The sequence below is a fragment of the Aulonocara sp. 'chitande type north' Nkhata Bay genome, linkage group LG3 (genome assembly GCF_057382095.1).
Source record: "Aulonocara sp. 'chitande type north' Nkhata Bay isolate Kocher_YH1m ecotype deep benthic linkage group LG3, A_spYH_male_GT1.1, whole genome shotgun sequence".
Lineage (NCBI taxonomy): Eukaryota > Metazoa > Chordata > Actinopteri > Cichliformes > Cichlidae > Aulonocara > Aulonocara sp. 'chitande type north' Nkhata Bay.
Genome location: NC_141346.1, coordinates 26,110,035 through 26,122,277, shown reverse-complemented (window position 1 = coordinate 26,122,277; position 12,243 = coordinate 26,110,035). Strand labels below are relative to the sequence as shown.

At 41.8% G+C, this 12,243-nt stretch overlaps 1 protein-coding gene and 1 non-coding gene across 7 annotated transcripts; both read right to left on the bottom strand.

Annotated features, from left to right (window-relative positions):
* Positions 1–348: 348 nt before the first annotated feature.
* trnas-gcu (transfer RNA serine (anticodon GCU)) lies at positions 349–430 on the bottom strand. The gene has a single exon. It is a non-coding gene; the product is annotated as a tRNA-Ser (tRNA).
* Positions 431–2,312: 1,882 nt separating this feature from the next.
* LOC147334822 (transmembrane protein 184C-like) lies at positions 2,313–11,822 on the bottom strand. Of its 6 annotated transcripts, none has more exons than XM_086275505.1 (12): positions 11,802–11,822; positions 10,366–10,523; positions 9,956–10,086; positions 9,109–9,145; positions 8,740–8,945; positions 8,583–8,657; positions 7,709–7,802; positions 7,228–7,340; positions 7,030–7,129; positions 6,077–6,154; positions 5,804–5,897; positions 2,313–2,953 (listed from the first exon to the last, which is right to left on the bottom strand). In XM_086275505.1, the coding sequence occupies exons 2-12, from the start codon at positions 10,480–10,482 to the stop codon at positions 2,679–2,681; spliced, it is 1,320 nt and encodes a 439-aa protein (XP_086131631.1). In that variant the 5' UTR covers positions 10,483–10,523; positions 11,802–11,822; the 3' UTR covers positions 2,313–2,678. The 6 variants fall into 6 exon arrangements, with proteins under 6 accessions (XP_086131631.1, XP_086131595.1, XP_086131586.1 ...); XM_086275469.1 differs by lacking the exon at positions 11,802–11,822 and adding an exon at positions 11,432–11,795; XM_086275460.1 differs by lacking the exon at positions 11,802–11,822 and adding an exon at positions 11,458–11,795.
* Positions 11,823–12,243: the final 421 nt, after the last annotated feature.

Below are 12,243 nucleotides of genomic sequence, written 5' to 3'. Positions count from 1 at the left end.
CAGTATTGTGAAGGTAAGAGGGGAGACAATCACCTCAGATGGACAAACACTGATGAGGTTTAAAGCCAGCGTTAACCTGACAGTACCTGAAAGGTACTCAGAGGAGACGTGCAAATAAACATTTGCCAAAGGAAGCCACATGCGTTCGTTTGGAGCACTGACTATTCTGGAAACAAAGTATCTTTTGGCCATTGTATTAGCAGACCATTCTCTTTAACGTGACCTGTGCAACAAGACCACATGGTGAACTATAGGGAGTACTGAGCCAAAGAAGAGCTGAGGCATTGCATCATGCCTACTTTGGCAGCCAATCTCACAACATGCATTAAGATAAGTAGAAAGAGGACTCGACGAGGATGGGATTCGAACCCACGCGTGCAGAGCACAATGGATTAGCAGTCCATCGCCTTAACCTCTCGGACACCTCATCTCGTGGCTGCAGTTTCTTTGCCAGCAGAATTGGGAATTTATTCTGTGACCATGTAGTCTAGATGGACAAAATGCGAGCTGAGCGCTAGTGTATCGACGCAGGGAAATCTACTCCAGATCCCCCACGAGGGGCTGCGTAACACTTTGGTAGAAGCCTGGAGTGATGCTGGCTTCTTCTTTGAGCCTGTTCTTCTTGGGGGTTGCCAGAGTGGATCATCTGCCTCCATCTCACCCTGCCCCTAGCATTCTCCTCTGTCACAGCAACCCTCTTCATGTCCTCCTCAACTAGATCCATGAACTTTCTCTTCTGTATTTTTCTTTTCCTCCTGCCTAGCAGCTCCATATTTTACACCCTTTTCCCAGTATATCTTATTTTCCTCCTCTGCACATTTCCAAACCACCGCAGCCTTACCGGTCTAACTTTGTCTCCAAACCGCTCAACCCCAGCTGTCCCTCTGACATAGTCAGTTCTAATCTTTTTCCATCCTGGACACTCCCAACATAAAAAAACTTACCATCTTCAACTCTGACAACTCCATCTCGGCCTCTCGTCTTTTCCTCCGTGCCACAGTCATAAAACAATACATCAGAGCAGTTCTCACCACCGTCCTGTAAAGCTTGCCTTTCACACCTGCTGCTATCCTGGTGTCACAAATCACCCCTTTATTTGGTCTCCACCCACATCTTCCCTTCAAAGTACTCCTTCCCTTGTTAGCACATTACCATTTCCACCCTTAATGACTTTAAACTGCTGTCCATCCTTTCCAGCTTCATCTCTCTGCCATACCAATTGGTACAAGTCCCTTTCTCCATGCTTAGTGTCAAGGCTCACCTTGAACTCACTATAAGGCTTTTCCTTTGCCATTGGTCTAGCACCCCTAGCATTCTTATTTACACGACAACATTACTTTTTCTTTTCCTTCCTTTTCCTTTGAATGCTACCCTGAAGTGATGACACAAAGCCTTGAAAAGTGAGTATAATGAGTAAAGTCAGACATAATAAGACAAAACCAATGGATTGGATGCAGAATTTGCTGGTGGGCATGTCAGGGATGTGCAAAGGGTCACTGGAGAATGCAGGTATCGATCCCGCTACCTCTCGCATGCTAAGCGAGCGCTCTCCCATTTGAGCTAATTCCCCTTTGTCGCTTGGGGATTGTAGCTTCATCTTGTCATATGGACCTTTAACTCCGGCGGATCTAAAAAGGACGCCTCGCCTTCATGGGTTTCTGGGCATGCCAACTACAACAAGACCCCGTGGTAGAATCACTGCGCATACGAGACATTAAGGACCAACTCTAGTCTGGGCACTACACATTATGCTGGGAGACTGTCACCGTTTGTGGAAGCACCTTTCAGCTGCTTCTGGAGGAGATAGAATCTATAATAGGGAACTCAGAACTGGATTATAGATAGCATCTATAATCCAGTTTTGAGTTCCCTCCCCAGACGCCTTAACGCCCACTCACATCCTGGGCCATCTGACCTCAGGAATTCGCATGATAAGGTGGGGCCAGGTTTCACAAAGAGCTCACCCGAAACGCTGGCTGATTGGGACCCACACCCAGTTTCACACCTTGGCTCAGCCAATTAGAGGATCATCGGGGGGTCTTTTTGTCCCTCTGCGGGGGGATACTCCCACTAGGTTTAAATCTGGGACTCTCCACCATTTGACCTTAGAACTGAAGAAGCTTCTCCGATGAGAGGTGAAACGTCTTCAAGCAACTTAAAGAAGTCCAGATGCTTTTCTTAGCAAGCTCCTTTGACTACGATGACCTGGATGACTGAGAACCTTCACAGACATATTACTATGCTGATGTTTGTTCTTCAGATAGTTAAGGGATGTTTTTGAGTTATCAGAGGTACAGGACTACACTTGTGATTGCTCATAGCACAGTCTGTTTATTTATGTATAATAAGTTAGAAGAAATAGTCAAAGCTAGCTCGAATAACCTGCTGAAAACTCTCCAATCCTTTTCCTTCACACGCGACAGATACATTTATCAAAATTACATCATTTGACATCAAAATACATATTCAGACATTGAAATCTGAGTAGTTATTTTTAAATACCAAAGATTTCCAACAAACATGGCTTTAACGTTACAGTATGCTTGTATGCTTGGCTTCCTTTTTTTTTTAAACGTAAGTGCAGAAAGTTCAGAAGAGTTCATGTTTATAGTTTGTTTTAGATTTGAATACAGAAACTGAGAGTCTCTTTCTCTCCTCTTTGCTGTACGTCCCTGTTGTTATTGGGCTCCACCCGCCTGTGGAGGAGAACCTTCGCTGTCTTCATCCCAAGACGAGGACGTGAACCCAGCAGGAGCGGAGATAGAGTGGGGTGCCGTGGTGTGGCCGAGCCCCTGATAGCGCCCACTTGACGAAGGGGAGGTGGGCATCGACGTGGCTGCCACGGCGATGGGGTCCTGCGAGGTGGCTGCGAGGAGGCCGGTGTGCTCAGTGTGCTCGGGTCGAGCCGCAGCACCGAAATACATCTTGTTGGGACGACCCAGGAACGTCCGACCTGAGCGGGGAGGGAGGAAACAAACATGTAACAGCTGCAGTGTCTTTTTTCCCTTTTTCTACACTCAAAATTACAGTTTTTCTCAGTCGCTTTGGTGCGTTTCTCAGATCAGAATTGAAATTCTCATAACTATTAGTTCAACCTCCACAACACTCAGTCATTTGTGCACATCATAGTAGCAATTTCTCCTCTCTCTGAACAAACTGCAAATGATTTTGGACATGAATCAGTTGCTTCCATACATTTCCCTGCTGCTTTCTGACATTTCCATTTGCTTATGTCATGTCAGTCAAAAGTAATCATACCTATGGATGCTGAATAGTCGTTCCCAATAAAACTAATAGTCATACATCCATTGCTTGAGTCATCACACACAAAATTGTTGAACTAGTTATCACATGCCAAATATTGGCCATCTGTCAAGCAAATCCTATACCTTTCTGTATCATTTTTCCTGGAAATGTCTCCGAAATTGAACAATTGATCTCAGGTGAATTACAGCTGTCACTCATGAGGAGGCGTGTGAAAGTTTAGTTGTAACCAATGACAAACAACTTGTTCACTGTCAATTATGGATGAATCCTGTGAATCCCCAATTGGCAAGCATATATAAACTGCGCAGGAGCTAGTGTGTACCATCTACACTTCTGTGACACAAAATGGAAGATCAGCACCGTGGAAGAGGGGTGAGGATGCGGGGAGGAAGGGGAAGGGGAAGAGGGAGAAGAGGCAGATATAGGCGGATTCCTAATGAAATAAGGGCTACAATTGTGGACCATGTTGTCAATCACGGCCTCACCATGGAGGAGGCTGGTCGAAGGGTGCAACCCAATATTGGAAGAACTACTGTCAGTTCAATCATTCAAACATTCCGTAGGGAAAACAGGTATGCAAACAGTAATACACTGTACTGTACTGTGCCATCTCAGACACATCACATGTTACTGTACTGTATTTGCAATTTCACAAAAAGTTTACTCTGCACCACATAGGATTGTAAGACAACCTCGCGGAGGCGGAAGAGGGCCCCTTTTTACCCCACAGCAAGAAGAAGCCATTTGTGCAATGGTCATTGCAAACAATGCAATAAAGCTGAGAGACATACAAAGCGCTGTCATAGAGAATTACACGGTATTTGGCCATATTGAATCTGTTTCAATTTCAACAATTGACAGAGTACTCAAGAAAAATGAAATCCACATGAAGCAATTGTATAAAGTGCCATTTGAACGAAACAGTGACAGGGTGAAGGAGATCCGTCACCAGTATGTGCAGGTAAAGCTGGTCTTCTATGTTCTGCACTGCAAACTGTTTTACAGTACTTCGTAGTTTCATGCAGTACACTTGCAATTCCACAGCACATACTCTACAATGTGTTTTACCAAATGCATGCATTACTGTTTGTTACTGTACACAGGCATATTGTGACATTGCATTTCTGTCTCTCTCTAAAGCGTGTACTGGAGCTGGAAGCCAGGGAAACACTGCACACATTCATATATGTTGATGAGGCAGATTTCAATCTGGCCAAAGGCAGAAGGCGTGGAAGAAATCGCATTGGACAGAGGGCAACCACTGAAGTCCCTGGTCAGCGCGGAGGGAATATTACCATGTGTGCAGCCATCTCAGACAACGGCGTCCTCACCCATGTCCCCCTTCTTGGTCCATACAATACCCAACATCTCCTGACATTTTTAGACACTCTTTACAGGGACCTAGTCCCTGAGAATGAGAGAGGTGGAGGCCAACTCAGCAAGTATGTTGTTGTCTGGGATAATGTCCGTTTTCACCACTCCCATCAGGTCAGAGAGTGGTTTGCAGCACATGACAGAATTCTGGTTGAATATCTCCCTCCATATTCCCCATTCCTTAATCCAATAGAGGAGTTTTTCTCTGCCTGGAGGTGGAAAGTTTATGACCAGCATCCACATGAGCAAATGGCCCTGCTAGCAGCCATGGATGCAGCATGTGACGACATCACAGCAGGGTCCTGCAGAGGATGGATTCGCCACTCCAGGAGATACTTTCCTCGCTGCATTGCGAGGGATAACATCTGTTGTGATGTAGATGAAAATATGTGGCCAGACAGACAGGAACGTCTGGATGTGCCAGAATGATTTACTGTACTGTTACATGTGCTGTTTATTGTTCACATTAGTGCACAGCTCTACTAAATGGGTGATTTTATGTTTACATGTATTCTACAGTGAACAAGTGACTGTAGCATATTTTTCTTTTGCACAATTCTGTAGGATTACAAACACTTCTACACAATGGAAATGTGAAACGTACGTATTCAGTGTCTCAGTTACTCCCAAGACTCCCATAACATCTACAGTGACTTAAATGCACATTTCAGATGGCTGTACAGGTAGGCCATAGTGCTGTCGTCAGCATTTTCAGGTGTCACCAATTGTTTTTGCAATGGGAAACACTGAAATTATAAACTGTCATAGTGGAAACATGACAATGCCATTTGACTATCTTGTTCATAAAGATGGTGTCAAGACTTTTCATTTTGATGGCACTGACAGTTTCATTGACATGGATACTTGCTTTTGAGGTATGGATAATCAATTCTGTGCATGTGACGTGCTTTTGCAGGCTATCCACTAGGTTTTGCAGTTTGCACTAATTGTTTTGGGAAATGCACTAACTGCTGTGCAAATGTTAATGGTGTTCTGAGAAACGCACCAAAGCAACTGAGAAAAACTGTAAGAACATCTAAAACAGAGAGAACAGTAGCACCAAAAGCAGTTTAGCCCCATTTCCAATCACTGATGTGTTCCTCAACAAACTGCTTCAGTGTCATTTCCACATACTGTGATGATTTCTGAGTCAGACACTCACCAACATGGCGGACCTGCTCACTGACATCAGCTCTGATATCAGAGAAATCCCACATGGCCAAAAAGCTGTCAAAACACGACCCCTCCTCTGCTTCCTGATGGACAGAAACAGATAGATAGATAGATAGATAGATAGATAGATAGATAGATAGATAGATAGATAGATAGATAGATAGATAGATAGATAGATAGATAGATAGATAGATAGATAGATAGATAGATAGATAGATAGATAGATAGATAGATAGATAGATAGATAGATAGATAAGGTTACCTGTACATAGGGCTTGTAGGTGAAGGTATAGTGGTGAGCGATGGCAGCCAGAAACATCTCTATGCAGATGATGAAGTCCTATATGAGTAAAAACTCAGTTATCTTTCAGAATAGAAACAGCAGCGTAAAATGTGTTTAACTGTTTTAAAAAAAAATTGATTTCCTTATTTTGTGCCTTGTGTTTTTGTGTGCCTCTTGCAGTCATTTCACCTTAAGAAGTCAGTTTTTCTGATGTTTCATCCTGTTTCATTTTAGCTGTTCCATCAATTCATGCAGAAAGACCAGAAATATATACAAATTTGTACTGAATGGTTTACTTTTCCATCATCTTTTGTGTTGGTTTGATTCCAGATGTGAGAGTCAGAGTTCTGTCTGATATCAGGCAGCTTTTCTGTCATATTTCGAGGATGTACCTGTTTAAATCCCTCCCTGCTGCTCAGTCTTCTTCTTCTTCTTCCTGGACCCTCAAAGTTTTCAGTGTACCTTACTGTTTTCACAAAGTGCCTTAGGAAACACTGCACTGCTGCTGAGTGTGATCCTAATATCACACTAATGATGTTTACAGTACTTCATTTCACCTAATTCTCCATATTATTTTGTGACTTTGCTTCTGTTTTTGGTGTGATACTTCATTTTTTGCATTTTTAGTTCAACTCCTTGATGTTTGGGCTATTGTTGGTTTCTTGCCAGTTTTTCTGCAGCACCCATCAGCAAGTGTCATTAAAGTCCTCTTTTTATTCTGCTACTCAGTTTTCATGCTTTATCTGAACACTGTGGCATTTATTTTCATCGCTTTTACTGTTTTTAGTTCATTTGTCTTCTAATCTGTACAGAAAGCTGAATGTTGCTAAATTTTAATCTCTGCTAAAAGTCCAGGAAATCTCACCTGTTATCTAAACATGAAGACAAATAAATCAAAGGTCAGCTGACTGATGCAGCAGTATGATCTGTACCTGCAGACCAGTAGCCACGGCCTCCACGCTGTCCCAGTCCCAGGTGTGTTTGTCAGAGATCACACCAACCTTCACCAGCAGTGCTATTAAAACCGCCTGCCTGGAGACAAAATGAATGTATCAGCACTGCATGTGTTTAAAGGGAAAAATGAAACGGCTCAAAACCCAAAGCTATTACAATCACACTCCCATTCTTACCAGAAGGAGACGAACACGACCAGTTTGACACAGAGGAACTTCCCCACAGGCCTGATGGGCATCAGCTCCTCCCTGAGAGCTCGATAGAGCAACACCAGACAATACATGGCAAACTGCAGATAAAGAAACAAAAATATAATTTTGGAATTTTACTTGATCTCTTGTTCACAGAAATCATAGATTTTAAATTTAGTATTAACCTAAAAAAAAAGCCTCAGCGATCAGTTTTCACTTTTTCTGAAGGATACTGGCTTAAAAAAAACTGTGTAAAGGTTAAACAGGGTTCAGGTAAGTTTCGGGCTGGGGGCTAATGTTTGTACTACATGCTCTGATGTAATGCAGTCTCATACCAGATGTTCAAATACAAAAAACCCCACAATAATCCAGATGTAGCCAGGTGTGCTAACAACCAGAAACAGGTGTATTTGACACACTGGGAATGCGAAACTGCTGCTCTGTGATGATGACGCTGAGTCTTTACCAGCTGTGATATGTTGTTGATTATGACCAGGTAGGACCAGGCGTTTCTGAAGCTGAAGTTTGCTTCATCATAAACCCCACAGAGCTGACAGATGCTGCACACAAAAGCAATCAGTCACTTTAGCAGGTCACAAACTTCACTGTTTTTTCAGTTTGCTCTCAGATTACAAAACATATGAAAACATCTACACTTTCCCAAACTGAGGTAGAAAAATAAAGAAAATGGTGTACAGTACTCTACTGTTCCATGTGGATATCACTGTGAATACATACGTGGGAAAAACAAGTTACTGTAAATTTTTACAGTAGAAAAAACGGCTTTTATTTTCATTTTCAGTCAAGTCAGAGGTGATTTTCATTCTGTTTTTTTTTTTAAATATTACTGATTTTGAACATTATTTTCTAGTTCAAGTAAAAATATCAAGACAGTGATGTTTATAAAATAATATATAATGAAAACATTTTGTTTCACTTATAAATCAAAACTGTTGAATGAGGTTTGACTAAAAATGTCATGGTTGCTAACAGCAGGATTCAGCCTTAACAAGCAGAAGATCAGTGAAAACGCAGTAAAGAAAATACTTTCTGTTAGGCTCATGTGATGAGCACAGCTCTGAAGGTCTGTTTGGACCACAGGAGAGTTTTAGGTGATAAAATGGGCCACGGCTGCTCTAAGTAGGTTAGCAGTGATTGAATTATCACACTAAACACAAGGAGAGGTTTCATCCTGCATTACTAATCATGTTGGAAAAAATAGATATATTTCAACAGCTAACAGAAAGACTACAGCCAATAGCTGGAATCAACATCAAGTATTACTGCTACAGTTACAAACATTAGGCTATAAAACATTACAGTTATAGCACGAAACTCACAGCGCTATCACTGTGGTAACTGGTCTGACCACAGTGTACTGCAGGACTCCCAGCTTACACCTGAACAGCAGCACCCTGACAGAGAGAGAAAAAACTTAACATGCATCCATTCATCACACACTTTGAACTCCCTCTCTGTGACCTCCCTTCTTCTTACTCTCCCATGGGCCATGGTGGGCAGCAGCACAGCGGGGGCAGATGTGGCTGCTGCTGCTGGACCTCCAGCATGAGCACCAGGCTGGGGTACTGGTTACTCAGGAAGTTCAGCAGGAAAACCAGGAAGTTGTAAATGACGTAGGCCTCGTAGCACTCCCTGCACGTGTCCACGTAGATGGCCAGGTTGGGATATCGCAGGGCCAGCCACTGAAAGACGTTCAACAAGCAGAAATCATAAAGGTCACATGAGGGAAAGAATTTGATGAATTTCATTAAGTGTAAAAGAGTTATAAACACGGCAAAGGAAGAAAATACTGAAGGGTCTGTGTCGCTGGATGTCTGTGTTCGTTTGTGTGTAACAATGACTCACACTGTCCAAACTGTAGATCGGCACCATCCACAGTATCCTGTTGAAAAGAGACAGAGCAAGCTAACTTTAGCTCATAAGTTAGCACTCCACTAAACATCACACAGCCACTTATAGTCCCAAAAACAACATGGCAACAACCATAATGCTAAAGTTAACGCTTCAGAACAAGAGATTAAAAAATAGTGGGTGAAGTCAAAGTGGCTACATCCAACATTTATATGCAGTCTGTGTAAGTTATGCCACATAGTCCAACCACTGCAAGCTCTGGAGACCAGCAGCTCTGCTCAGAGTTGTTCTTATCATTTTTTTTCAAACTCCTGTTTGACTAAAAAAATCTTAATATAGTGTGGAGTAAGTAATTCTAACAATTTCACATCTACTGATACATTTGGATTTAGACTTTTATTTTGAAAGGTAGACTCATAAATGTTCCAAGTTTGTTTTAATTAAAAATCAAATGCTGAGGCAGGTTTATCTTGCTGTAATCATCCCTGCTGCTCACATTGGCCTTTCTGAAGTGTTCCCAGCATAACAGATGGAGGAAAACATCCTCAGAGCTTCACTGCTGAAGCTAATTTTAGACTTTTCAAATTAGATTAAATTTAATAGCTACCAACAAGAGTAGGCTTTTAGGCACAAAATACCCACTTTCTGCTTTTTCCTTCAACTTCAGCATCCAGCTTGAAATCTGCAGCTTATTTCATTTTTACACCTGACGCCTCGTTGCTGACGTCAAATACAACAGTCCTAAAGTCAGACTCTGTCAGACCTGCTTCAGTGTATCTGTGGAGATATTTAGAGTGTTTGAAGACAGAACTGAAGTGCATGTGTGTGTGTGTGTGTTTACCTGATGATGGGCTTCTGCAGCTCAGGCTGTGTGTAGTGCACCATGTGCTGCAGGATCCCCCACAGCGAGATCGGGATGGTCAGAAACACAAAGATGCCAGCGATGAACCAGGCTTTACTGTGAGTGCCGACCTGCACGCAGACACAGACCGCAGGCTTTAAAGTGTATCCAACATCCTTCCTGCAACATCACAGTTAGTCACTGCAGGACTGTTGTGTTTTTTTGTGCAGTGAGAACACTGCATAAATAAAACTCCACCCTTTTTATACATTAAAGATAAAAAACAGATAAACTACTAAAGATGAGTCCATCTTTTATATACAGTCTGCTTATTACAGCATGAACAGGGGGCTACGAGATCATGCGACTATGTTTGGTCCACAGATGAGCACAGGTGGAGGTGTCAGTACTTTGTCCTTCTGCAGCTCCCAGATGCAGAGCGGCAGCACAGCGACCAGCAGGAGGGCATAAAGCACCAGAACCAGCGGGCGGATCCACCTCCTCCACTCTGCACATGTACACGGCATGACGGCAGCTTCACCCTCAACGCAGACTACAGGCACACATCCTAAACCACAGACCACAGGCAGGTTGTTAAGGCGGACAATTAAAATTGCTGCAGCATGTGTAATTAACCCGTTCATTTCATTACACACTCTTTATTTGACCTGAAAATCACAATTTTGAGCAAATGATTGCATAAAAATCTTAGCAAACTGCACAAAAAGAGCACAGATTTACTTTATGATGGCATTTGTCTGGATTAATAATGACAAAAGGATGTGTAATTTGACTTGTGCTTACTTAACAACTTAACACTCTGCAAGCTGGCACTGATTCCAACCAGATAAACAGACATTTCTGGAGAATATCTCTGTGAAAAACCCTCCACACAATCTTTCAAATTGGAGTTTTTAGTATTTAAAACACCTGTTAATTAGCCCATAAACAAACTAAAGTATGACACTAGTGTTGAGCGGAGAAAACTGCCTTATATTTATTTATTCTGTCAGTAAAAGCCAATAAAATATCAATAAAACTTTGTAAAACGCAACCTTGGACTTAAAATCTCCACTAACTGCATACAAAGTTTGGATTTTGCCAAATTAGAACTGATAGAATACATTTTAAAAAATCTAGCTTATGTTTAAATAAGTAAAAAGTAATTATTTATGGGTCCTATCTTGAAGTTAGACTGATTTATAGCACTAAAACTCAAATAAACTGAAATCTGTGGGTAATATTTTGGTAAACAGTGCACTATGTGATCCCTATTATACCAAAAAACACATAAGTTTAATATCTTAAGGGCTTTAGGAACCACCACTGTATCCATATTAATTAGGTATATTAGCCTTAAACGTGTTAAAATGACCGTTGGGGTTAAAGCATCCCTCATGTAGCCTCTTAAAGGCGTATTACAGCTTTAAAATGTCGTAAAAATCTTAAATGCCCAGCGTGTAATGAGGTCAGTACACGGTGTATTCTTCAGGCATCACCACCTTTATCCGCTGATCAGTTAAAAAGCTGCTGGTTCGATACAATAGATTTAAACCGAACTGTTAAAAGAAGAAAATGTGGACCGTTACGGCGGAAGACGTTCACTCAGAGCGACGGTTGGCCTGCTTTCATCCTCACTCCGTTCTCTGTTACCAGGCAACGCATCCTTCCTCCGCCCAACCACACGCTGCAAAATGAAGCCCAGCTGATCCCCTTTGATGTTTTCAGTAGACCCCAGATCACTGTCAGACCACCGGACTGATCCGGATCGATCGACCACACACACCGATGTCCGTGTTCGCCCTTTCCCGTGTTTACGCGCCCACGTCATAGGCTGGGACCTCACCCAGCTCCCCGCTGTCCGTCAGTCACGTGGTCAGCGGAAAAGCGCCACAAACAGGGCGTGAACTTTCAAATTAAATTACCTCTGCTCAAGGACATGTTTTTCGTATGTATGGAAGCTCGTTGACGCCAATAAAAAAATATTTCTTAAAATATTTTTAGACTTAAACAATATTGTAAACATTATTAGTAATAATGCAGAAAAAAATCAAAATGCTAAATTACAATTATGAGATTAAAAGTCAGAATGATGAATCAACTAATTCAAACTATGAGACATATTATGAAATTAAAAACTAGGTTACAAAGTAGCAGAGTAAAATAATAAAAGTATCTGAAAACAATAAAGTTATGAGACAAAGAAAATGTATGAGAGTCAGATTAAATATTTTTGTAAAATTTCAATATATAATCTGAAATATGTAAAATAAAATTGCCTCACAGAG

Coding starts and splice junctions, on each gene's coding strand:
- LOC147334822 (XM_086275505.1), bottom strand. CDS start 10,482: ATGCCGTGTACATGTGCAGAGTGGAGGAGGTGGATCCGCCCGCTGGTT. Junction 8,946..9,108: donor CGATCTACAGTTTGGACAGT/GTGAGTCATTGT, acceptor AACGTCTTTCAG/TGGCTGGCCCTGCGATATCC. Junction 6,155..7,029: donor CCGTGGCTACTGGTCTGCAG/GTACAGATCATA, acceptor TTACTCATATAG/GACTTCATCATCTGCATAGA.